Source organism: Heterodontus francisci, chromosome 14 (genome assembly GCF_036365525.1).
Source record: "Heterodontus francisci isolate sHetFra1 chromosome 14, sHetFra1.hap1, whole genome shotgun sequence".
Lineage (NCBI taxonomy): Eukaryota > Metazoa > Chordata > Chondrichthyes > Heterodontiformes > Heterodontidae > Heterodontus > Heterodontus francisci.
The window spans coordinates 82,000,068-82,028,005 of record NC_090384.1 but is presented as its reverse complement, the minus strand read 5'-3'; the positions used below and the strand labels follow the sequence as shown (position 1 = coordinate 82,028,005).

General features: G+C 44.8%; 1 protein-coding gene and 1 long non-coding RNA gene across 2 annotated transcripts in view; one reads left to right on the top strand and one right to left on the bottom strand.

Moving 5' to 3' along the window:
• The window catches only part of bbox1 (butyrobetaine (gamma), 2-oxoglutarate dioxygenase (gamma-butyrobetaine hydroxylase) 1), a 271,737-nt gene that overhangs the window by 3,927 nt on the left and 239,872 nt on the right, over positions 1-27,938 (bottom strand). The window contains exon 7 of the mRNA XM_068046474.1: positions 12,336-12,502. Within this exon, the coding sequence (XP_067902575.1) occupies positions 12,336-12,502 (167 nt within the window). The remainder of the gene's footprint in view (positions 1-12,335; positions 12,503-27,938) is intronic.
• The window catches only part of LOC137377132 (uncharacterized), a 401,963-nt gene that overhangs the window by 156,710 nt on the left and 217,315 nt on the right, over positions 1-27,938 (top strand). The gene's annotated exons all lie outside the window — the stretch shown is intronic.

The following is a 27,938-nucleotide window of genomic DNA, read 5'->3' as shown; positions in this document are numbered from 1 at the left end:
TGGCTGCTCCCCCTCCCCCTTAAGAATCCTGTGGACTCGATCCGAGACATCCCTGACCCTGGCACCCGGGAGGCAACATAGCATCTGGGAGTCTCGTTCGCGACCACAGAATCTCCTGTCTGTTCCTCTAACCATTGAATCTCCCATCACTATCGCTCTCCTATTGTCCCCCCTTCCCTTCTGAGCCACTGAGCCAGGCTCAGTGCCAGAAACCTGGTCACTGTGGCTTTCCTCTGGTAGGTCGTCCCCCCCAACCGTATCCAAAACGGTATACGTATTATTGAGGGGAACGGCCACAGGGGATCCCTGCACTGTGCGCCTATTCCCTTTCCCTTCCCTGACGGTCACGCAGCTACCTTTATCCTGTAACTTAGGTGTCACTACTTCCCTATAACTGCTCGCTATCACCCCCTCAGCATCCTGAATGATCCGAAGTTCATCCAGCTCCAGTTCCCTAACGCGGTCCGCGAGGAGCTGGATATTGAAAGGGTCATGGAAATGTTGATGACAGAAGTGGTTGAGGTGCAAAATAGAAATATGGGTGATTGGCAACTGCTCTGATTGCCAGTTTAAAATAAGCGAGTAAAACAGTGAAATAATACAAGAAGCTGCAAGGAATTGACAGTCATGGAAAATATTAATATCCTAGTTATAAAGATTAGGAGAAACCAAGAGGAAGAGTTGTTGCACAAATATTTTTGGGTGGCGCAGTGGTTAGCACCGCAGCCTCACAGCTCCAGTGACCCGGGTTCAGTTCTGGGTACTGCCTGTGCGGAGTTTGCAAGTTCTCCCTGCGACCGCGTGGGTTTCCGCTGGGTGCTCTGGTTTCCTCCCAGAGCCGAAGACTTGCAGGTTGATAGGTAAATTGGCCATTGTAAATTGCCCCGAGTGTAGGTAGGTGGTAGGAGAATCGAGGGAAGCTGGGGATGTGGTAGGGAATATGGGATTAATGTAGGATTAGTATAAGTGGGTGGTTGTTGGTCGGCACAGACTCAGTGGGCCAATTGGCCTGTTTCAGTGCTGTATCTCTCTATGACTCTAATAACTAAGGTATTTTTTGGGGTTTTTTCCAGAAAATTCCACCATGTTCTGTGCCAAAGACCACTCTCATTGCAGTAATTAGCTCCCTGGAACTGATCTGAGCCCCATATACCATAGTCACTCCCCCCTTAGGGCACTATTTCGAAGAAGAGCAGGAGCGTTATCCCGAGTGGCCTGGCCAATCTTTATCTTGCAATCAACACCACTAAAAGAGATTATCTGGTCATTATCACGTTTGTGGGATCTTGCTGCGTGTAAATTGGTTGCTCCATTTCCTACGTTACAATAGTGACTACACTTCAAAAGTACTTAATTGGCTGCAGAGTGCTTTGGGACATACTGAGGTTGTGAAAGCTCAAATACCTAAATGCAAATCTTTTTCTTGCACAAGTTACCAAGCTTAAATTTTCTAATTTCAGTCTAAAGCAAGCAGTTTGGGATGAGTCGTTATATTTGCCTTGTAATTAAAATGTACATGTACAGTATTAATGCCTTTTGAAGGGTTAACTTTGCATATCAGACACCAATATGTATCCTCTCCAACCCCGGAGCGATAGGATCTCTACTAGCATGCAGAAATTAAATTTCAAGTGACCAGTCACATCTTAAACATTGATGTTCAAGTTATGTAGACTTTATGATTTGAAATGCAAGTGAACTGTCTATTCATCACAAGTTGTTCTCAATGCAATATTATTGAACTCTCAACATTTGTGTATTTGTGGAAGTGGGGGGGGGGGGGGGGGAGAGTGCTTATAACAAGATTTGTTCAGATTAATGGGTCTTCCCATTTCAGTATTTTGTAACATTCGTGCCGCACGAGTGCCAGGCAATGACCATCTCTAACAAGAGAGAATCCAACCATCTCTCCATGACATTCAATAGCATTATGAACACTGAATCTCCCACTATCAACATCCTGGGGGTTACCATTGACCAGAAACTGAACTGGAGTAGCCATATAAATAACGTGACTGCAAGAGCAGGTCAGAGGCTAGGAATCCTGCGGTGAGTAACTCACCTCCTGACTCCCCAAAGCCTGTCCACCATCTACAAGGCACAAGTCAGGAGTGTGATGGAATACTCTCCACTTGCCTGGATGGGTGCAGCTTCAACAACACTCAAGAAGCTTGACACCATCCAGGACAAAGCAGTCTGCTTGATTGGCACCCCATCTACAAACATTCACTCCCTCCACCACCGGCGCACAGTGGCAGCAGTGTGTACCATCTACAAGATGCATTGCAGCTATGCACCAAGGCTCCTTCAACAGCAACTGCTAACACCTAGAAGGACAAGGGCAGCAGATGCATGGGAACACCACCACCTGCAAGTTCCCCTCCAAGCCACACACCATCCTGACTTGGAACTATATCGCCGTTCCTTCATTGTCGCTGGGACAAAATTCTGGAACTCCCTTTCTAACAGCACTGTGGGTGTATCTACCCCACATGGACTGCAGCGGTTCAAGAAGGCAGCTCACCACCACCTTCTCAAGGGCAATTAGGGATGGGCAATAAATGCTGGCCTTGTCAGCAATGCCCACATCCCATGAATGAATAAAAAAAAGCTGCTTCTCAAATGAATTAGGGTAGGAGAAAAGTGAGTGGGATGCCTTTCGGCTAAATGTTGGGACCAATAATTTATCCAGTTTGCATCAATGACTTGGATTCAGAAACTTGAGGAAGATCTGTCAAATCTGCCAATTTAACCAAATTAAGAGGGTCAGTGGAATCAGAGGGTGCAGCTCAGAAATTACATAATAACTTGGATAAAATACATATGTGTGTAGAACAATGGAAGATGAAATATAATGCAAACAAGTGTAAAGCATTACACATAGAATGGTAAAGTGGTTTACACATAATCCATAAATATCATTGAAATAGCTAAAGATGAAACTGAAAGTGACCTGTAAGTTGTGGTAGGTTCAACGCTAAACACGTCCAATGAATGCACAGCAGAAATCCGCAAGGCCAATATATAGCCAAAACAGTGGAACATAAGGCAAAAGATGTCTTGATCAAACCCTAGACAGGCCACATCTTGGGTCCTGCTCCATTTCTGGTTGTTGATACACAAGGGAGATATTCAAGCACTGTTGGCCATGCAGAGAAGCCCACGAGGTTTATCCCTAGTGCTAATAGTCCGTGTTATCAAGAAACACTTGAGAACCTTGGACTCTTTAGCCTGCAAAGAACAGTAAATTTTTAACCTGTTGCCTGGGCAGAAAACTGTCGTGGATTGGCTACCTGTGACCCAAACGGCCCAATTTTCATGCCTATTAAAAACAAAGGAAATACATTTTGGCCAGTTTCTGCAATGGCAGTTTTACACCCAGGCAACAAGTTGAAAGTTTATCCTGATGTGTATGAAAAGTGATTTTATTGAGGTATCAGCAGCAGCAGAATTGTACTCAACCACAATCTGTAACTTCATGGCCTGGCATATCCCCCACTCTACCATTGCCATCAAGCCAGGAGATCAACCCTGGTTCAATGAAGAGTGCAGGAGGGCATGCCAGGAGCAGCACCTGGCGTACCTCAAAATGAGGTGTCAACCTGGTGAGGCTGCAACGCAGGACTACTACTTGGGTGCCAAACAGTGGAAACAGCATGCGATAGATGGAACTAAGTGATCCCACAACCAACGGATCAGATCCAAGCTCTGCAGTCCTGCCACATCCAGTCGTGAATGGTAGTGGACAATTAAACAACTGAAAGGAGGGGGTGGCACCACAAATATCCCCATCCTCAATGATGAGGGAACCCAGCACATCAGTGAAAAAGACAAGGCTGAAGCATTTGCTACAATATTCAGCCAGACGTGCAGAGTGGATGACTCTGAGGTGAGGTGAGAGTGACTGCCCTTGACTTCAAGGCAGTATTTGACCAAGTATGGCATCAAGGAGCCCGAGCAAAATTGGAGTCAATGGGAATCAGGGGGAAAATTTTCCACTGGTTGGAGTTGTACCTGGCGCAAAGGAAGATGGTTGTGGTTGTTGGAGGTAAATCATCTCAGCTCCAGGACATCATTGCAGGAGTTCCTCAGGGTAGTGTTCTAGGCCCAACCAACTTCAGCTGCTTCATCAATGACCTTTCTTTAATCATAAGACCAGAAGTGGGGATGTTCGCTGATGATTGCACAATGTTCAGCACCATTCATGGTTCTTCAAATACTGAAGCAGTGCAAGTAGAAATGCAGCAACAGCTGGACAATATCCAGGCTTGGGCTGATAAATGGCAAGTAACATTCATGCCACATAAGTGCCAGGCAATGACCATTCTCAACAAGAGAGAATCTAACCATCTCCCCTTGACATTCAATGGCATTACGATCATTGAATCCCCCACTATTAACATCCTGGGGTTACCATTGACCAGAAACTGAACTGGAGTAGCCATATAAATACCGTGGCTACACGAGCAGGTCAGAGACGAGGAATCCTGCTGCAAGTAACTCACCTCCTGACTCCCCAAAGCCTGTCCACCATCTACAAGGCACAAGTCAGGAGTGTGATGGAATACTCTCCACTTGCCTGGATGGGTGCAGCTCCAACAACACTCAAGAAGCTTGACACCATACAGAACAAAGCAGCCCATTTGATTGGCACCCCATCCACAAACATTCATTCCCTTCACCACCGACGCACAGTGGCAGCAGTGTGTACCATCTACAAGATGCACAGCAGCAACGCACCAAGGCTCCTTCGACAGCACCTTCCAAACTCATGACCTCTACCACCTAGAAGGACTAGGGGAACAGTTGCATGGGAACACCACCACCTGCATGTTCCCCTCCAAGCCACACACCATCCTGACTTGGAACTATATTGCCGTTCCTTCACTTTTGATGGGTCAAAATTCTGGGACTTCCTTCCTAACAGCACTGTGGGTGTACCTACTCCACATGGACGGCAGCAGTTCAAGAAGGCAGATAATCACCACCTTCTCAAGGGCAATTAAGGATGGGCAATAAATGCTGACCTTAAAAAAATATATAACATTGTCATAAAGACCTCCACTGCCAAGAATGAGGCATATTAATTTTGTCATATGAACATTAATTTTACACTGTTGCTGGAGTGAAGAAATGACTTGTTTAAAGAGATCACCAGACATTTGGCTGGAGGACAGTTGCATACTATGAGACAGTGCTTGAAGAGACAAAGGCCTACATCCCTGGTCCAATTAACCTAAATGGATTTTGATCACCAGACATTGAAGGTGTAAGAAAGCTCGCATTTGAGTGTCTGCTAAGATGGAGAATCCACAAACCCAAGACTGGTTAAACCAGCTGGTCACATGACTAACCTGCTGGCCCAGGTTTTTTTTTGAACTAAACACAGGACAGTTTGAAGACAGACTGCAGATTGCAACTGAACCTGGAACAAGACAGCCTCTCTCCTGGCTGGCGCTCTCTAGCTTTTTCACAGACCTCCTGACCCACTGAAGTCGCTTATTCACACCAGGTGTTCGATTTAGATGTAGGTGAGCACTTTGATGATAGTGATCACAGTTCGGTTAGGTTTACCTTAGTGATGGGCAGGGACAGGTATATACCGCAGGGCAAGAATTATAGCTGGGGGAAAGGAAATTATGATGCGGTTAGGCAAGATTTAGTATGCATAGGATGGGGAAGGAAACTGCAGGGGATGGGCACAATCGAAATGTGGAGCTTATTCAAGGAGCAGCTACTGCATGTCCTTGATAAGTCTGTACCTGTCAGGCAGGGAGGAAGTTGTCGAGCGAGGGAGCCATGGTTTACTAAAGAAGTTGAAGCGCTTGTCAAGAGGAAGAAGAAGGCTTATGTTAGGATGAGACGTGAAGGCTCAGTTAGGGCGCTTGAGAGTTACAAGCTAGCCAGGAAGGATCTAAAGGGAGAGCTAAGAAGAGCAAGGAGAGGACACGAGAAGTCATTGGCGGATAGGATCAAGGAAAACCCTAAGGCTTTCTATAGGTATATCAGGAATAAAAGAATGACTAGAGTTAGACTAGGGCCAATCAAGGATAGTAGTGGGAAGTTGTGTGTGGAATCAGAGGAGATAGGGGAAGCGTTAAATGAATATTTTGCGTCAGTATTTACAGTAGAGAAAGAAAATGTTGTCGAGGAGAATACTGAGATTCAGACTACTAGGCTAGATGGGATTGAGGTTCACAAGGAGGAGGTGTTAGCAATTTTGGAAAGTGTGAAAATAGATAAGTCCCCTGGGCCAGATGGGATATATCCTAGGATTCTCTGGGAAGCCAGGGAGGAGATTGCAGAGCTTTTGTCCTTGATCTTTATGCCGTCATTGTCGACAGGAATAGTGCCGGAAGACTGGAGGATAGCAAATGTTGTCCCCTTGTTCAAGAAGGGGAGCAGAGACAGCCCTGGTAATTATAGACATGTGAGCCTTACTTCGGTTGTGGGTAAAATGTTGGAAAAGGTTATAAGAGACAGGATTTATAATCATCTTGAAAAGAATAAGTTCATTAGCGATAGTCAGCACGGTTTTGTGAAGGGTAGGTCGTGCCTCACAAACCTTATTGAGTTTTTCGAGAAGGTGACCAAACAGGTGGATGAGGGTAAAGCAGTGGATGTGGTGTATATGGATTTCAGTAAGGCGTTTGATAAGGTTCTCCACGGTAGGCTATTGCAGAAAATACGGAAGTATGGGGTTGAAGGTGATTTAGAGCTTTGGATCAGAAATTGGCTAGCTGAAAGAAGACAGAGGGTGGTGGTTGATGGCAAATGCTCATCCTGGAGTTTAGTTACTAGTGGTGTACCGCAAGGTTCTGTTTTGGGGCCACTGCTGTTTGTCATTTTTATAAATGACCTGGAAGAGGGTGTAGAAGGGTGGGTTAGTAAATTTGCGGATGACACTAAGGTCGGTGGAGTTGTGGATAGTGCCGAGGGATGTTGTAGGGTACAGAGGGACATAGATAGGCTGCAGAGCTGGGCTGAGAGATGGCAAATGGAGTTTAATGCGGAAAAGTGCGAGGTGATTCACTTTGGAAGGAGTAACAGGAATACAGAGTACCTGGCTAATGGGAAGATTCTTGGTAGTGTAGATGAACAGAGAGATCTTGGTGTCCAGGTGCATAAATCCCTGAAGGTTGCTACCCAGGTTAATAGGGCTGTTAAGAAGGCATATGGTGTGTTCGCTTTTATTAGTAGGGGGATCGAGTTTCGGAGCCACGAGGTCACGCTGCAGCTGTACAAAACTCTGGTGAGACCGCACCTGGAGTATTGCGTGCAGTTCTGGTCACCGCATTATAGGAAGGATGTGGAAGCTATGGAAAGGGTGCAGAGGAGATTTACTAGGATGTTGCCTGGTATGGAGGGAAGGTCTTACGAGGAAAGGCTGAGGGACTTGAGGTTGTTTTCGTTGGAGAGAAGGAGGAGGAGAGGTGACTTAATAGAGACATATAAGATAATCAGAGGGTTAGATAGGGTGGATAGTGAGAGTCTTTTTCCTCGGATGGTGATGGCAAACACGAGGGGACATAGCTTTAAGTTGAGGGGTGATAGATATAGGACAGATGTCAGAGGTAGTTTCTTTACTCAGAGAGTAGTAGGGGCGTGGAACGCCCTGCCTGCAACAGTAGTAGACTCGCCAACTTTAAGGGCATTTAAGTGGTCATTGGATAGACATATGGATGAAAATGGAATAGTGTAGGTCAGATGGTTTCACAGGTCGGCGCAACATCGAGGGCTGAAGGGCCTGTACTGCGCTGTAATGTTCTAAGTTCTAATTTAAATTTCCCACACTTCCTGCGTCCAGCTACTTTTGAGTGAAATTACCAATTTTTGAGCTGTGGAAACATGCCAAGTAGGAACACTCAATTATGGCAGGCAGAGACAGGATAATCCGTACCACAGGGTGGATTATAAACCCAAAGAAACAATGGCTTGTAAATCAGAACCTGATGTGTGTATCTCTTGTTTAATTTGGTCCTGGGATGGGGGTAACACTGATAAGCAAGCATTGGTTGCTCATCCCTCAATGCACTGAGGGCATAAAGTGAGAGTAAAGTCGCATATACAGCAGTTCAGATAGAGATGGTATTGGTTAACAAGTTCGGATTTTTTACAATCTGGCGGCTTTCCATGGGTACTTTCTGGGAATACTCCACAAATTACTGCCCAACAATGTGGAAAATTGCCCAGGTATGTCCTGTATACAAAAAGCAGGACAAATCCAACCCGGCTACTCTCGATCATCAGTAAAGTGATGGAAGGTGTCATTGACAGTGCTATCAAGCGGCACTTACTCAGCAATAAACTGCTCAGTGAGGCTCAGTTTGGGTTCCATCAGGGCCACTCAGCTCCTGAGCTCATTACAGCCTTGGTCCAAACATGGACAAAAGAGCTGAACTCAAGAGGTGAGGTGAGACTGATTGCACTTGATATCAAGGCAGCATTTGACAGAGTGTGGCATCAAGGAGCCCTAGCCATATTGAAGTCAATGGGAATCGGAAAGAAATCTCTCCACTAGCTGGAGTTATACCTAGTGCAAATGAAGATGGCTGTGGTTGTTGGAGGTCAGTCATCTCAGTTCCAGGACATCACTGCAAGAGTTTCTCAGAATAGTGTCCTAGGCCCAAACATCTTCAGCTGCTTCATCAATGACCTTCCCTCCATCATAAGGTCTGAAGTGGGGATGTTCGCTGATGCACAATGTTCACCAGCATTTGCGACTCCTCAGATACTGAAGCAGTCCAAGTCCATCTGCAGCATGACCTGGATAACATTCAGGCTTGGGCTGATAAGTCACACATTACATTTGTGCCACACAAGTGCCAGGCAATGACCATCTCCAACAAGAGAGAATCCAACCATCTCCCCTTGACGTCAATGGCATTACCATCCTGAATCCCCCACTATCAACATCCTGGGGGTTACCAGAAACTGAACTGAACCAGCCATATAAGTACTGTGGCTACAAGATAAGGTCAGAGGCTAGAATTCTGCGGTGAGTACATCACCTCTTAACTCCCCAAAGTCTGTCCACTATCTACAAGGTACAAGTCAGGAGTGTGATGGAATACTCTTCACTTGCTTGGATGAGTGCAGCTCCAACAACACTCAAGAAGCTCGACACCATCCAGGACAAAGCAGCCTGCTTGATTGGCACCCCATCCACCACCTTCAACATTCACTCCCTCCACCACCGATGTACAGTGGCAGCAGTGTATACCATCTACAAGGTGCACTGCAGCAACTCACCAAGGCTCGTTCCAAACCCGCGACCTCTACCATCTAGAAAGAGAAGGGTAGCGGATGCATGGGAACACCACCAACTGCAAATTCCCCTCCAAGCCCACACCTGAAACTATAATATCGCCATTCCTTCACTGTCGCTGGGTCAAAATCCTGGAACTCACATCCGAACAGCACTGTGGGTGTAGGTACACCACATGGACTGCAGCGGTTCAAGGCGGCGGCTCACTGCCACTTTCTCAAGGGCAATTAGGGAAGGGCAACAAATGCTGGCCTCGTTAACAATGCCCAAATCCCATGAAGGAATAAAAGAAATTACTACATTTGAATTCAACTCACAACTTGCCATGGTGGCATTTGAACTCTGACCTCTGGGCCACTAGGTCAGTACCATAATCCTTAAAACTGTCCCTCTGTCTACAGTTGAATGTATTGTGTTCTCTGCTTCAGATTGTGAACTTAATTTGAAACTGAGTGTATGGGGGGAGATTAATGGGAGGGGTGGAATGCTACATCGAAGGCCCCATTTTAATATGTGTGGTTGGTGGTGGGGGAGGTTCCAAAAGATGCTGGTGCAGGGAGGGCTGGAGCAGACGAGATCCAAGGATTAGTCTCAGGGCCCAGAGGAGCTCTCTTTCTCCTCATATCCTTCAAGACATACACCTGTGTAATTTTTAAAAAGAGACATGCTGTTGAAGCTTTTCATCTTGCACTCATCAGGACAGACACAAGAATACCAAATTTCAAAGGGAGCAACAATTTATACTGCATGAGAAAAGGGTGCTGATTGGTTTGATTGAGGCGTTGCAGTGGAAAATGCACCATGGAACTATTGTCCCACATACTTCTGTTTAATTCAAAAAAGGTGCAACACCTGGACATGTTTCTTTTGCCTGCAGAGGACAGGACCCTGAGTATGAATATATGTAGCTTCTAGCAAGTGTAAGTGAGCCACATTGCAATCCTGACTGATTATCTTAAATTGGTGGTTTGTGTAATTCTTAGCACACTCAGGATTGTTCAGTAAGTGCTGTTCAATCACGGAATCACATCTAACATTACACATTGTGTTCTGAGTTTTGCAAGTACGGACTGGTTGCGTATGGTCAGTGCTCTGCCTGTAGCAAACAGCCGAAGAGACGTGCTGTTTGGTACGATCCACCAATTGTTGGGATGTACGGCCTATGTACCTGGCATCGCACCAACACTGAAATTGATTTACCACATTATTCATTTGTGTGCTAGGTGGAACATCTTTTTGACTTGATGGCAGCATCCTTAGTAGAAAATACCTTTTGTGTTGCTGCTGCATAGTAGCAGTGTGAAACGGCTAGCTTCACCTGCTGCTCAAATTTCTGAGATATATTACCCTTCCAGGGTGATTTGAGGTTGACTGGGTGCTTTTCAGGTCCAAACATAGCAGCCTTAGGCATATTGTGAGTATGTGCGATACACAGTGAGCAATGATCTGATCGAGGTGTCATTATCCCACAGTATAGGTTTTATACGCCCTATTTCAGCATCAAGCTTGCATGGTGAGCAAATGGCTTGGGTCCTATTTACTAGATTGCCGAAAGGTGAATCTTATAGCGTGTGGAGCTGTAGGAATCCCAATGCGTATATTGAACAGTGAAGGTAGGCTTGCAGTAGACAGTATTAGAGAACCCATTAGTGGATTTCTCAACTAGCAGGTCGAGGAAAGGGAGCTCATTACACTGCTCTATTTCAAAGGTGAATTTGAGTGTGGGATAGAGTGCATAATGTTGTGTAAGGAAATTCTTATATGCAGCTGCAGATGCAAATATAGCAAACATATCATCTACGTATCGGAAATATAAAAGAGGTAGGAGGTTAGGGGTCATTCCATAGAAAACTAATTTCTCGTGGAAACTTACAAAATGTTAGCGAGAGCTGGGCCTAGAGGGGATCCGATGGCAACACTTGTGGGATAATGGCTAAACCGATCAGTTCATTGCTGGTTGTGTACCACGCATACTCACAAATGGGCCTAAGGCCGCCACTTTCGGACCTGAAAAGTGCCCAGTCCACCTCAAATTACTCTGGAAGGGAAAGGTATCTCAAAAATTTGAGCAACAGGTGAATCTAGTCATTTCACACTGCTACTATGCAGTAGCAAAACAAGTGGTATTATCCACTAACAGGATGCTGCTGTTAAGTCAAAAAGACGTTTTGCCTACCACACAAATGAGTAATATGGTTTATCAATTCCAGTGCTGGTGTGATGCCAGGTACATAGGTCGTACATCTCAATGACTGGTGGATCGTGTCAAACAACACACCCCTTCCGCTGTACGCAATAGACAGATTACTGATGGTACTCAATCAGACGGTACTTGCAAAACTTAGATGTGATTGGACAGCACTTAATGAACAAACCTGAGTGTGCTAAGAATTACACAAAAAACAATTTAAGATTATCATTCGGGTTCACAATGTGGCTCCCTTTGAAATTTGGCATTCTTGCATCTGTCCTGATGAGTGCAAGATAAAAAGATTCGGCAGCATGTCTCTTTTTCAGCAATACTCAAGTTCTGTGCTACCAAGCGACTAATTAAAAAAAAAACTTACATAGCCTCTTCTGGCCATTTTGCTGCTTCCCGCTAGGTTTATCTGGCTGGTTCGACACTGTGCAAGCCAATTCCCTGGGTTCTCGTTAAATTCATGTTAGGGTGCCAATGATGTCAACGGGCCATGACTTTTACATTTAAATTGGGATCCCTGCCTGCAGCAGGAGACTTGGTTGACTTCAAAGTCAGTGGAAGATAAAATACCACGTGGTGGGAATGATGCAACATTTTCCATGGGTGGGGTGTTAAAATTGACTCCTATATTTCTCCAAAAAACTACAATTCTTTAACTGTGCTCTGTGGCTAAACTGGAGTCAATGTTTTTATTGTAACTAAATATCTGAATCCATGCAAATAGCAGGTTTGTGTACTTCGTGATTTGAAGACACCACTCTTTGATGTCCTATGCATTGCTTATTGAACAATATACAATATAATGTCCATTACTAAAGATATCATCTTTCCTGATAGATATTTCTGTGACCATCTGGGTAAGCTCACCTGCTTCCATCTTGAAGATGATTAGGTTTTCGGGCTTGTACATAAGATCCACATAATCCTTGAGAGCTGACAGGAATGGGTGCACCAGTTCCACAGGCAGATCAATGACTGAGTCTCGAGTGGCATTGTTAAAGTTAATCTGAACAACCTTTCCATTATGATCCAAACTATATATAAATAAAGGGAAAAAACACTTTTTAGAACTGCTGCACTGGAATCTCTTCAAACAAACCAGTTCTACTTTTGCTTTGTAAAATAAATTCTTAGCCCATAATTATGGAATTTTGAGTCAACATTTTGTCGCAGATATAAGCACACTAAATTGAAGCAAAGTATGAACAACCCAAGTGTATAACAGATCTAGGATCAAATGGGACATCGAAATTGAATTTAGTTTTGCATCATTAAATTTAGTCTTGAGTATTAACTGATGATGATGAATGCATCATGATTCTTGAAATTAAGACTGGATATCTGAAATAATTACTTAATTCACTTATATGCCAATGGCTTGATTTGTTTTGTTTATTGTCATGATGTATTCTATTCCCAGCATCAGGCTCTTACCGCCAGAGCAAAGTCCCCCAACAAATTACTCCAACATTTGGAGGTCTACTCGATTCCATCATTTAATGTTCAGCTCATCTGTCTCTTCCTTACAACCTCTGTTTTCCTCTGATCGCTTCCTCCCATTTCATACTTGACCATTAAAGACCAGTTCAATTTACAGCTTCTCCCTGTTTTTTGCCTCCACTCTATGTGCCTGTCTCTTGCTTTATCTCACTCCTCCTTGATTTCCTCCTCTTTTCATCCCCACCCTTCTCAGTGGGGCAAATGTTTCCAGAATGGTTCTTGTGATTAATATAAAAAGAAAAATCTGAAAACCAAATTTAATTGATGCAGCGCTGGCTCTGAAACAGAGGCTGAAGAGAGGATGAAGACAAAATGGAGATAGTTGGACAGAAGTAATATTTTAAAATTATTTTAGGTTTTATGAAATATTCAACATTTCAGTGCTTACTGGTAAGATTGCAATAACATTATAATTAATTCTTGTGCTTCAGTGTTTAGGTGAAATTTTAAAGGACCTGCCTACAGGTAGTAAAGGTGCTCTCTGGAGTATCTTCCCCATTTAATTCATTCCACTAGATAATATTTCTTAAACCCTGAAAAATAATTTTGCTACTTCGTTTTTGAAAATTTATTACAAAAGTCACACATGTTGCAAAATGAGAAACACCTCAAACAGTAGATTAATGAAAACAATTTACTGTTTGAATTGAGTTTAGAAGGTTGGGGGTGATCTAATTGAGGTGTTTAAAATAATAAAGGGATTCAATAGAGTAGGTTTAGAGAAACTATTTCCTGTGTGGGGGAATCCAGAGCAAGAGGGCATTGTCTTAAAATTAGAGCGAGGCCATTTCAGGGGTGAAATCAGGCAGCACCTTTTCACACAAAGTGTAGTGGAAATCTGGAACATACTTTCTCCGAAAAACCTGTGAACGTTGGGCCAACTGAAATTTTCAAGACTGAGAATGGCATATTTTTGTCGGTTCACGATATCAAGGGATATGGCCCAAAGACAAGTAAATAGAGTTGTGACACAAATCAGACAAGAACTAATAGAAAGGCAAAACAGATTAAAGGGATTGAATGTCCACATGGAGGAACATTTAACCCCTTGAGCCTGTTCCGCTGCCATTCAATGAGATCATGGCTGATCTGCAACCTAACTCCATATATTCGCCTTTGTTCCAATCCTTTCATACCTTTGGGTAACAAAAATCTATCAATCTCAGTTTTAAGTTTAACAATTGATCTAACATCAATTGTTGTTTGTGGATGAGAGTTCCAAATTTCTACCACCCTTTGTGCGTGGACGTTTTTCCTCATTTCACTCCTGAAAAGTCTGGCTTTAATATTTTGACTATGCCCCGAGTCCCAGGCCTAGGCTCCCCAAACAGAAGAAACATTTCTCTCTATCTACCTTATCTGTTCCCCTTAATATCTTGTAAAGTTCAATCAAATCACCTCTTAACCATCTAAATTCCAGGGAAAATTCCAGTTTGTGTAAACAGTCCGTGTAATTTAACCCTTGGAGACCAGGTATCATTCTGGTATGTACACATTGCACTCCATCCAAGGCCAATATATCCCTCCTAAAGAGTGGTGCCCAGAACTGCTCACAGTACTCCAGGTGTGGTCTAACCAGGGCTTTATTCCTATGTACCGCATAACCGAATCATCTTGTAGTAAGTCACTGCGCTCATCATGTAGTCTCTACTATAATAATAAATATCAAAATGGGAGATAATCCACACCAGATATTTACTCACACATCCTTATCTACTATACCACTGGCATCTGGCACTTCGGAACACCTTTAGTTAGCATCAAACCACCACAAACTATCTTCACAGGTACTCAGCTGAAAATCAGGGTATTTACAGTGTAGTGATAGGGTTGCACTGTAAGCCTTAGTCTATCTTCTTCTTCTTTGGCCTCCTTGTCTCGAGAGACAATGGGTAAGCGCCTGGAGGTGGTCAGTGGTTTGCGGAGCAGCGCCTGGAATGGCTATAAAGGCCAATTCTGGACTGACAGACTCTTCCACGGGCACTGCAGATAAAATTGGTTGTCGGGGCTGTTACACAGTTGGCTCTCTCCTCGCACTTCTGTCTTTTTTGCTGCAAACTGCTAAGTCTCTTCGACTCGCCACTCTTTAGCCCCGCCTTTATGGCTGTCCGCCAACTCTGGCGATCACTGGCAGCTGACTCCCAAGACTTGTGGTCAATGTCACAGGACTTCATGTCATGTTTGCAGACGTCTTTAAAGCAGAGACATGGACGGCCGGTGGGTCTGAAACCAGTGATGAGCTCGCTGTACAATGCGTCCTTGGGGATCCTGCCATCTTCCATGCGGCTCACGTGGCCAAGCATTCTCAAGCGCTGCTGGCTCAGTAGGGTGTATATGCTGGGGATGTTGGCCGCCTCGAGGACTTCTGCGTTGGAGATACGGTCCTGCCACCTGATGCCAAGGATTCTCTGGAGGCAGCGAAGATGGAATGAGTTGAGATGTCGCTCTTGGCTGACATACGTTGTCCAGGCCTCGCTGCCGTAGAGCAAGGTACTGAGGACACAGGCTTGAAACACTCGGACTTTTGTGTTCCATGTCAGTGCGCCATTTTCCCACACCCTCTTGATCAGTCTGGACACAGCAGCGGACGCCTTTCCCACGCTCTTGTTGATTTCTGCATCGAGAGACAGGTTGCTGGTAATAGTTGAGCTCTTGACCAATTCCAGAGCGTGGTCATTGATATTTATGGATGCAGCATTTCTGACGTCCTGATCCATGATGTTCATTTTCTTGAGGCTGATGGTTAGGCCAAATTCGTTGCAGGCAGCCGCAATCATTGGCACATGCAACTAATAAAATCTGGTTATGCATCCTAGCCATTGAATGAATTTGCATTCATGGAATATTAGCAACGCACATTATTCTTGTCGCGAAGAGAAAGTGCTGGAAATACTCAGCAGGTCTGGCAGCATCTGTGGAGAGAGAAACAGAGTTAACGAACCTGAAACGCATCCACAGTATTTTGCTCTTATTCTTGTTGGGCCCAAGCAACACACCTGCTCCTTGTGGCCCCACAAAAATAATTTTAAACTTTCCTTTTTGGGTCTTCGCCTACTGTGCTGCTCGCCCTGCTCGGTTGCAATTGGGGTCCGATGTACATCCCAGTTCATCAATGTTTTTATACGTGAAAAAGACTTACTGGCTGAAACAGGCGTGCGCTGAGTAGCAATCTTCGGAGAATGGCAGTGGCGTGGCGTGGCGTAAAATGGGCATTGAGCCATTACACCACTGTCACATCGAGACCAATGTCGTACCAATAGATTGACATTTGCAGTAATGCATTTTACCAATAGATGGCAGTAACACTGAATTCTTGAAGGTCTTGAGGCCTCAATAATTTATAACTGGATATTTTTGTTGAATAACTCATTTACCAGTCTTTCATGCTTCTCTAGTTTAGCTCCTTTCCTCATATGCTGTCAGTTGATTCTAAACAAGTATGAATTGTCTGAATTTTGTAAATAAAAGGTTGCATTAGGAAAATCAGATAGTTCTAAACCTGAAGGATTCGACTGAGTATAGTTAACGCTTTCAACTATTCTGCTGAGGGAATTACGTGATCTTGAAACTTGCCAAAACAGAACTTATTACATATTATAACTATCAAAATAATTTAAAACATCTTTTGGAAATCTTTTCCATGGAGATTAATCATGAGAGAACTGTATGGATCTACAACGATTAATATTTATACAGCACCTTTAATGGAATAAAACATCCCAAGGTGCATCACAGGACTGTTAGAAAGCAAAATTTGGCACTGAGCCATATAAGGAGATATTAGGGAAGATGGCGAAAAGCTTGGTCAAAAAGGTAGGTTTTAAGGAGCGTCTTAAAGGAAGAAAGAGAGGCGGAGAGGTGTAGGGAGGGAAATCCAGAGCTTAGGGTTGAGGCATCTGAAGGCATGGCCATCAAATGGTGGCACAATTAAAATCAGGAATGCTCAAGAGGACAGAATTAGATGAATGCAGATATCTCAAAGGTTGGAGAAGATGACAGAAGCAGGGAAAGGCGAGGCCATGGAGGGATTTTTTATTTTTTTTATTCATTCATGGGATGTGGGTGTCGCTGGCTATGCCAGCATTTATTGCCCATCCCTAATTGCCCTTGAGAAGGTGGAGGTGAGCTGCCTTCTTGAACCACTGCAGTCCATGTGGGGTAGTTACACCCGCAGTGCTGTTAGGAAGGGAGTTCCGGGATTTTGACCCAGCGACAGTGAAGGAATGGCGATATAGTTCCAAGTCAGGATGGTGTGTGACTTGGATGGGAACTTTCAGGTGGTGATGCTCCCATGCATCTGCTGCCCTTGTCCTTCAAGGCGGTAGAGGTCACGGGTTTGGAAGGTGCTGTCTAAGGAGCCTTGGTGCGTTGCTGCAATGCATCTTGTAGATGGTACACACTGCTGCCACTGTGCTTTTGTGGTGGAGGGAGTGAATGTTAGTGGATGGTGTGCCAATCAAGTGGGCTGCTTTGTCCTGGATGGTGTCGAGCTTCTTGAGTGTTGTTGGAGCTGCACCCATCCAGGCAAGTGGATAGTATTCCATCACACTCCTGACTTGTGCCTTGTAGATGGTGGACAGGCTTTGGGGAGTCAGGAGGTGAGTTACTCACCGCAGGATACCTAGCCTCTGACCTGCTCTTGTAGCCACGGTATTTATATGGCTACTCCAGTTCAGTTTCTGGTCAATGGTAGCCCCTAGGATGTTGATAGTAGGGGATTCAGCAATGGTAATGCCATTGAATGTCAAGGGGAGATGGTTAGATTCTCTCTTGTTGGATTTGGTCATTGCCTGGCACTAGTGTGGCAAAAAAGTTACTTGCTACTTATCAGCCCAAGCCTGGATATCGTCCAGGTCTTGCTGCATTTCTACATGGACTGCTTCAGTATTTGAGGAGTCGCGAATGGTGCTGAATATTGTGCAATCATCAGCGAACATCCCCACTTCTGACCTTATGATCGAAGGAAGGTCATTGACGAAGCAGCTGAAGATGGTTGGGCCTAGGACACGACCCTGAGAAACTCCTGCAGTGATGTCCTGGAGCTCAGATGATTGACCTCTAATAACCACAGCCATCTTTCTTTGCGCTAGGTATGACTCCAACCAGCAGAGAGTTTTCCCCCTGATTCCCATTTGAAAATGAGAATGAGAATTTTAAAATCAAGGTGTTGCTTGACCGGGAGCCAACGTAGGTCACAGAGCAAAGGGCTGATGGGTGAACGGGACTTCGTGCAAATAAGGACATAGGCAACTTGAGATGACCTCAAGTTTACAGAGGGTAGAATATGGGAGACCTATCAACAGTGCATTGGTATAGGCAAGGCAAGCATGAGGATTTCAGCAGCAGTTGAGGGGAAAGTTGTTTTTTTTTTGTTGGAAAAAAAAATCTCTGGTGATAAGGTGAGTACTACTAAAGTGTTTTTTTTTAAGGACTTTAGATTGAAGTGGGTAGAACAAGGCCCCATGTATAATTAGTATTTTTTAATTAACGGAGTAACTAATTAACCTCAGGGTAAGTCATGGCAGGAGAGCTCAGCCCCGTGATATGCTCCTCCTGCGCTATGTGGGAAAACAGGGGCGCTTTCAGTGTCCCTGATGACCACGTGTGCAGGATGTGTATCCATCTGCAGCTACTGGCTACCTGCATTATGGAGCTGGAGCTGCAGGTGGATTCACTGTGGAGCATCCGCGATGCTGAGGAAGTCGTGAATAGCACGTTTAGTGAGGTGGTCACACCACAGGTAATGGCTGCACAGGCAGAAAAGAGATGGGTGACCACCAGATGGAGTAGTAGGCGCAGGCAGGTAGTGCAGGAGTCCCCTGTGGCCATCCCCCTCTCAAACAGATATACTGCTTTGGATACTGTTGGTGGGGGGATGACCTCCCAGGGGCAAGCGGCAACAGCCTAGTTTGTGGCACTACTGAGGGCTCTGCTGCACAGCAGGGGAGGAAAAGGGTTGGAAGAGCATTAGTGATAGGGGATTCTATCGTAAGGGGTGCAGATAGACGTTTCTGTGGCCACAAATGAGACTCCAGGATGGGATGTTGCCTCCCTGGTGCTAGGGTCAAGGATGTCTCGGAGCAGCTGAAGGACATTCTGAAAGGGGAGGGTGAGCAGCCAGAGGTCGTGGTCCATATTGGTACTAACAACATAGGCAGGAAGAGTGATGAGGTTCTGCAAAGTGAATATCGGGAGTTAGGCAGAAGGTTAAAAAGCAGGACCTCTAGGGTTGTAATCTCAGGATTACTCCCTGTGCCACGTGCTAGTGAGGGTAGGAATAGGAGGATTAGGCAAATGAATGTGTGGCTGAAGAGCTGGTGTAGGCGGGAGGGCTTCAGCTACTTGGATCATTGGGATCTCTTCTGGTGTAGAGGTGACCTGTACAAGAAGGACAGGTTGCATCTAAACTGGAGGGGGACCAATATCCTTGCGGGGAGGTTTGCTAGTACTACTCGGGAGGGTTTAAACTAGTCTTGCAGGGGGGTGGGACCCAAAGTAGTAGTCTCTCAGATGAGACAGTTGAGGCAAATGTAGAGGTTAAAGCAAGCATGTCCAGTAGGTAGGCCGGGCAGGGGCAGGACAGGGAGCGTGTAAGTTCTGGTAGGCTAAACTGCATTTACTTTAATGTAAGAAGTCTTACAGGTAAGGCAGATGAGCTCAGAGCATGGATCGGTACATGGGATTGTGATATTATAGCTATTACGGAAACGTGGTTGAGGGATGGGCAGGACTGGCAGCTCAATGTCCGGGGTACCGATTCTTCCGACATGACAGAGGTGGAGGTAAGAGAGGAGGGGGAGTTGCACTATTGATTAGGGAGAACATCACGGCAGTACTTAGAGAGGATATCCCGGGGGGAATGTCCAGCGAGGCCATATGGGTAGAACTTAGAAATAAGAAAGGGGTGATCACTTTGATGGGATTATACTATAGGCCCCCCCCAATAGTCAGAGGGAAGTGGAGAATCATATCTGTCGGGAAATCACAGATCGGTGTAGGAATTATAGGGTTGTAATAGTAGGTGATTTTAACTTCCCTAATATTGACTGGGACTGCCTTAGTGCTAAGGGATCAGATGGGGAAGAATTTGTTAAGTGTGTCCAGGATAGTTTTCTGAAGCAGTATGTGGATGGCCCAACTAGAGAAGGGGCTACACTCTACCTCCTCTTAGGAAATGAGGATGGGCAGGTGGTTGAGGTGTCAGTGGGGGAGCACTTTGGGACCATAACTCTATTATCTTCAAGATAGTTATGGAAAAGGATAGGACTGGTCCTCAGATCAAAGTCCTAAATTGGGGGAAGGCTAATTTCGATGGCATCAGACAGGAACTCTCAAAAGTTGAATGGGAGAGGCTGTTTACAGGTAAAGGGACGTCTGGCAAGTGGGAGGCTTTTAAAAGCGAGTTAGGAAGAGTTCAGGGCCGGCATGTTCCTGATAGATGGAAGGGCAAGGCTGGCAAGTTTAGGGAACCTTGGTTGATGAGGGATCTTGAAAGTCTGGTAAGGACAAAGAAGGAGGCATATGTCAGGTATAGGCAGCTAGGATCGAGCGAGTCCCTCGGAGTATAGGGGATGTAGGACTACACTTAAGTAAGAAATTATGAGGGCGAAAAGGGGCCATGAGATTTCCCTGGCAGATAAGATAAAGGAGAATCCTAAAAGATTCTATAAGTATATTAAGAGTAAAAGGGTAGCTAGGGAGAGAGTAGGTCCCCTTAAGGATCAGTGTGGCAATCTATGTGTGGAGCCACGGAAAATGGGCGAAGTCTTAAATGAATATTTCTCGTCCATATTTACCATGGAGAAGGTCATGGAAGCTGGTGAGTTCAAGGGAGGGAACACCGATATCCTGGAGCATATCAACATTACAAAGGAGGAGGTGTTGGAGGTTTTGAAGCACATTAAGGTGGATAAATCCCCAGGGCCTGACCAGGTGTATCCTAGGATGCTATGGGAAGCAAGGGAGGAGATTGCTGGGGCCCTGGCAGAGAATTTTGTATCATCGTTAGCCACGGGTGAGGTACCAGAAGACTGGAGGATAGCTAATGTTGTGCCTTTATTTAAGAAGGGCAGCAGGGATAAGCCAGGGAACTACAGGCCGGTGAGCCTTACATCAGTGGTGGGAAAGTTATTGGACGGGACTGTGAGAGACAGGATTTATATGCATCTGGAAAGGCATGGTCTGATTAGGGATAGTCAGCATGGCTTTGTGCGTGGGAAATCATGTCTCACGAATTTGATTGAGTTTTTCGAGGAGGTGACCAAGAGGATTGATGAGGGCAGGGCGATGGACGTTGTCTGCATGGACTTTAGCAAGGCCTTTGACAAGGTCCTGCATGGTAGGCTGGTCCAGACGGTTCGAACACATGGGATCCAGGGTGAGCTAGCAAATTGGATACAAAATTGGCTTGGTGACAGGAGGCAGAGGGTGGTAGTGGAGGGTTGTTTTTCAGATTGGAGGCCGGTGACTAGTGGTGTGCCGCAGGGATCGGTGCTGGGCCCTCTGTTGTTTGTCATATATATTAATGACTTGGATGTGAATGTAAGGGGCATGATTAGTAAGTTTGCAGATGATACCAAAATTGGTGGTATAGTGGACAGTGAAGAAGGTTGTCTAAGGTTACAACAGGATATAGATCAACTGGGAAAGTGGGCAAGGGAGTGGCAAATGGAATTTAACGCAGACAAGTGTGAAGTGATGCATTTTGGGAAGTTAATCCAGGGCAGGACATATACAGTGAATGGCAGGGCCCTGGGGAGTGTTCTTGAGCAGATAGACCTTGGGGTGCAAGATCATAGTTCCCTGAAAGTGGCAACAAAGGTAGACAGGGTGGTGAAGAAGGCGTATGGCATGCTTGCCTTCATCGGCCGAGGCATTGAGTACAAGAGTTGGAACGTCATGTTACAGTTGTACATAACGTTGGTTAGGCCGCATTTGGAGTACTGTGTGCAGTTCTGGTTGCCACACTACAGGAAAGATGTGATTAAGCTAGAGAGGTTGCAGAAAAGATTCACAAGGATGTTGCCTGGTTTGGAGGGCTTGAGTTATAAAGAGAGATTGGATAGGCTGAGTCTGTTTTCCCTGGAGCGAAGGAGGCTGAGAGGGTACATGATAGAGGTATATAAAATTATGACAGGCATAGATAGGGTAGATAGCCAGAGTCTGTTTTCTATGGTAGGGGTGACTAAAACTAGAGGGCATAGATTTAAGGTGAGAGGGAGAAGGTTTAAAGGGGATCAAAGGGGTAAATTTTTCACACAAAGAATAGTGGGTATCTGGAATGAGCTGCCAGAGGAGGTGGTGGAGGCAGGAACAGTAGTGACATTTAAGAGGCATCTGGACAGGTACTTGAAAAAGCAAGGCATACAGGGATATGGAATTAATGCAGGCAGGTGGGATTAGTATAGATAGGCATTAAGGTCGGCATGGACACGGTGGGCCGAAGGGCCTGTTTCTATGCTGTCCGACTCTATGACTCTATGACTATGAGTTGAGGCAGGGCCGATTGTTATGGGGGTAGAAATAGGTAGTCTTAGTGGTGGCATGCAAAAGTGGTCAGAAGCTATCTTGGGGTCAAATATGACACAAGGATGTGAACAGTCTCATTTAGTCTCAGTTGCCAGGGGGAGGAATGGAGTTGGTATCTAGGAAACGGAGTTTGGAGTGGGGACCAAAGACAGTGGTTTCAGTCTTCCCAATATTTAATTGGAGGAAATTTCTGCTCATCTAGTACTGGATGTCAGATAAGCAGCCTGATAATTTAGCAAGAATGAAGGAGTTGAGGGAGCTGGCGGTAGAGCTGGGTGTCGTCAATGTATATGTGGAAACTGAGGCTGAGCTTTCAGATGATATTGCTGAGGGGCAGCATGTAGATGGGAAATAGAAGGGCGCCAAGGATAGATCCTTGGGTGACACCAGAGGTTACGGTCCAGGAGCGGGAAGAGAAGCCATTGTAAGTGATTCTCTGGCTATGATTAGATAGATAAGAATGGAACCAGGTGAGAGCAGTCCCTCCCAGCTGGACGACAGTGGAGAGGCATTGTGGTCAACCATATCAAAGGCTGCAGACAGGTCGAGAAGGACAAGAAGGGAAAGTTTACCTTTCTCACAGTCACATAGGATCTCATTTATGACTTTGATACTTTGGGAATAAGGCAGGGATAGAAACTTGATTGGAAAGATACAAATATGGAGTTTCAGGAAGGGTGGGCATGGATTTGGGTGGTGTCAACACGTTAAATGACTTTGGAGAGGAAAGGGAGGTTGGTGATGGGACAGTAGTTTGCAAGGACAGTGGGTTCAAGGGGTTTTTTTTGAGATGGGGGTGATGATGGCAGATTTCAAAGAGTGAGGAACAGCACCTGAAGAGAGAGAACATTTTCACTATCAGCTCACATGGGGACCAGGAGGGGAAGTTTGCTGATCAGCAGTTTAGTGGGAACAGGATCGAGGGAATAGGAGGGTGGGTCTCATGGACAAGATGAGCTTGCATAAAGCATGAGGGGAGATAGGAGAGGAACTTAAATCACCATCAGATCAATCACCACCGTTAAAGTGGATAAAGCACCAGGACCAGATGAGATACATCCAAGGATATTGAGGAAAGTGAGGGTGGAAATTGCAGAGGCACTGGCCATAATGTTATAGACTTCCTTCAACTCGGGGGGTGGTGCCAGAGGACTGGAGAATTGCAAACGTTACACCCTTGTTCAAAAAATGGTGTAAAGATAAGCCCAGCAATTACAGGCCAGTCAGTTTAACTTCGGTGATGGGATACTTCTTGAAAGAATAATTCGGGACAAAATTAATAGTCAGATGGACAAATGCAGGTTGATAAAACAAAGCCAGCATGGATTTCTTAAAAATCATGTTTGACTAACTTGCTGGTGATTTTTGAGGAGGTAACAGAGAGCGTTGATGAGGGCAATGCAGTTGATGTGGTGTACATAGACTTTCAAAAGGCATTTGATACAGTACCACACAACAGACTTGTGAGCAAAGTCATAGCTCATGGAATAAAAGGGACGGTAACAACATTGATATGGAATTGGCTGAGTGACAGGAAACAAAGAGAAGTGGTTAATGAATGTTTTTCAGGCTGGAGGAAGGTTTGTAGTGGAGTTCCCCAAGGGGTCGGTGTTGGGACCCTTGCTTTTCCTGATATATATTAATGACCGAGACCTTGGTGTACAGGGCACTATTTCAAAGTTTGCGGGTGATACGAAACTTGGAACAAAGGAACATAGGAGCAGGAGTAGGCCATTCAGCCCATCAAGTCCGCTCCGCCACTCAATACGATCGTGGCTGATCATCCACTTCAATGCCGTTTATCCACACTATCCTCATATCCCCTTATGTCAATTGCATTTAGAAATCTGTCAATCGCTACTTTAAACATAGTCAATCACTGAGCTTCCACAGCCCTCTGTGGTAGAGAATTCCAAAGATTCACAACCCTCTGAGTAAAGAAATTTCTCCTCATCTCTGTCCTAAGTGGCATCCCCCTTATTTTGAAAATGTGTCCCCTGGTTCTAGACTCCCCAGACAAGGGAAACAGCTTACCTGCATCTACCCTGTCTATCCCTTTAAGTATTTTGTAGGTTTCAATGCGATCACCTCTGATTCTTCGAAACTCTAGAGAATACAGGTCCAGTTCCCCCAATCTCTCTTCATAGGGCAGTCCCGCCATCATGGGAACAAGTCTGGTGAATCTTCATTGCACTCCCTCTATGGCAATAATATCCTTCCTAAGATAAGGGGACCAAAACTGCACACAGTACTCCAGGTGCGGTCTAACCAAAGTTCTATACAATTGAAGCAAGACTTCACCACTCCTGTACTCAAATCCTCTTGCGATAAAGACTAACATACCATTAGCCTTCCTAATTGCTTGCTACACCTGCATGTTAGCTTTCAGTGACATATTGACGATGATACCCAGGTCCCTTTGTACATCTACACTTTCTAATCTCTTAACATTTAAGAAATACTCTGCACATCTTTTCCTCCTATCAAAGTGGATAACCTCACATTTTTCCACATTATTTCCATCTGCCACATTCTTGCCCAGTCTTTCCAAATCCCATTGAAGCTGCTTTACATCTTCCTCACAACACACATTCCCACCTAGTTTTGTGTCATCTGCGAACTTGGAAATACAACATTTGGTCCCCACATCCAAATCATTGATACATATTGTGAACAGCTGGGGCCCAAGTACTGATCCCTGTGGTACCCCCGAGTCACAGCCTGCCAATACGAGAATGGCCCATTTATTCCTACTCTCTGCTTTCTGCATGTTAACCAATCCTTAATCCTTGCCAGTATATTACCTCCTATCTCATGTGCTTTAATCTTGCTAACCAACCTCCTGTGGGGGACTTTATCAAAAGCCTTCTGAAAATCCAAGTATGCTGCGTCCACTGACTCCCCTTTATCAATTCTGTTCGTAACATCTTCAGAAAACTGCAACAGGTTCGTCAAACGTGATTTCCCATTCATTAATCCATGTTGACTATGCCCAATCAGATCATTATTATCCAAGTGTCCATTTATCACATTCTTTAGAATAGATTCTAGCATTTTCACAGCGACTGATGTAAGGCTAACAGGTCTGTAGCTCCCTGTTTTCTCTCTCCCTCCCTTCTTAAATAGTGGGGTGACATTTGCGACCTTCCAATCTGCAGGACCCGCTCCAGAATCTACAAAATTTTGGAAGATGATCACCAATGCATCCACTATCTCCATGGCTACCTCTTTCAACATTCTGGGATGTAGAATATCAGGTCCTGGGGACTTACCAACCTTCAGCCCCATTAATTTCTTCAATACAACCTTCTTACTAATACTAATTTCCTTCAATTCCTCATTCTCCCAATCCCTTGGATCTCTAATTTTGGGAGATTTCTTGTATCTTCCTTAGTGAAGACAGACACAAAGTAATCATTCAGCTTCTCTGCCATTTCTCTATTCCCCATTATAAATTCTCCTGACTTTGCCTGTAATGGACCCACATTTGCCTTAGCCAAACGTTTTCTTTTTACGTACCTATAGAAGCTTTTACAATCTGTTTTATATTTTTTGCTAGCTTACATTCCTATTCTATTCTCCCTTTCTTTATCAGTTTCTTCATCCTCTTTTGCTGTATTTTAAAATCCTCCCAATCCTCAGGTTTACTACTATTTCTGGCAACTTAATAGCCGTTCTTTTAATCTTATATAATCCTTAACTTCCTTTGTTATCCACAGTTGACTGCCTTTACTTGTGGAGTTTTTGTGCCTTGAAGGAATGTATAGTTGCTGTAAACTATATAATATTTCTTCAAAGACTATCCATTGCCTATGTACTGTCATACATTGTGAACTGTGAGGAGGATGGTGTAGAATTGTAAAAGGACAGAGACAGGTGGGTGGAATGGGCATATAGGTGGCAGATGAAGTTCAATGTGGAGAAACGTGAAGTGATTCATTTTGATAGGGAGAACATGGAGAGACAATATAGAATAAAGGGTACAATTCTAAAGGGCATGCAGGAGCTGAGGGACCTGGGTGTATAAGGTGGCAGGACAGGTTGCGAGAGTGGATAATAAAGCATACAGTATCCTGGGTTTTATTAATAGGGGGATAGAGTACAAGAGCAAGGAAGTTATGTTGAACTTATATAAGACACTAGTTTGGCCTCAGCTGAAGTATTACGCCCAGTTCTGGATGCCACACTTTAGCAAAGATGTGAGGGCATTGGAGAGAGTGCAGAAAAGATTCACGAGAAAGGTTCAAGGGATGAAGAACTTCAGTTATGAAGATACATTGGAGAAGTTGGTTCTGTTTTCCCTGGAGAAGGGAAGGCTGCGAGGTGATTCGATAGAGGTATTCAAAACCATGAAGGGTCTGGATAGAATAGGTAGGGAGAAACTGTTCCCACTTGTGAAAGGATCGAGAATGAGAGGGCACAGATTTATGAGTCTACTGACTTCAATTTTGCTAGGACTCCTCGATGCCACACTTGGTCAAATACGGCCTTGATATCAAGGGCAATCATTCTCACATCACCTCTTGAATACAGCTCTTTTGGACCAAGGCTGCATTAAAATATGGAGGCAAGCATTGTTGAGCAGGTTATTGTGAGTAGGAGGCCTCAGAAGGAGGCCAAGATGGATCATCCACTCAGCACTTCTGGCTGAAGATGTTTGGAAATGCTTCAGCTTTATCTTTTGCACTGATGTACTGGGCTCCTCCATCATTGAATATGGGGATGTTAGTGGAGCCTCCTCCTCCAATTAGTTGTTTAATTGTCCACCATCATTCATGACTGGATGTGGCCGAACTGCAGAACTTTGATCTGATCCATTGGTTGTGGGATTGCTTTGCTCTGTCTATCGCATACTGCTTCTACTGTTAAGCATGCAAGTAGTCCTGTCATCAGATTGGCACCTCATTTTTAGGTATGCCTGGTGCTGCTCTTGGCATGCTGTCCTGGCACTCCTCATTGAACCAGGGATGATCCCCTGGTTTGATGGTAATGATAGAGTGGGGGATATGCCAGGCTATGAGGTTACAGATTGTGGTTGAATACAATTCTGCTGCTGCCGATGGCCTAAATTGCTCCATGGATGCCCAGTTCTAAGCTGCTAGATTTGTTCTGAATCTATTTTATTTAGCATGGTGGTAGTGCCACATAACAAGATGGTGGGCATCCTTAGTATGGAGACAGGATTTTGTCTCCACAAGGACTGTGTGGTGGTCACTCCTACCAATACTGTCATGGTCCGAGGCATCTGCGACAGGTAGATTGGTGAGGACGAGGTCAAGTAGATTTTTCCCTCTTGATGGTTCTTTCATTGCCTGCCGCATGCCCATTCTGGCAGATATGTCATTCAGGAGTCATCCAGCTCTGTCAGTAGTGGTACCAGTGAGCCACTCTTGGTGATGGACATTGAAGTCCTCCACCCAGAATATATTTTGTGCCCTTGTT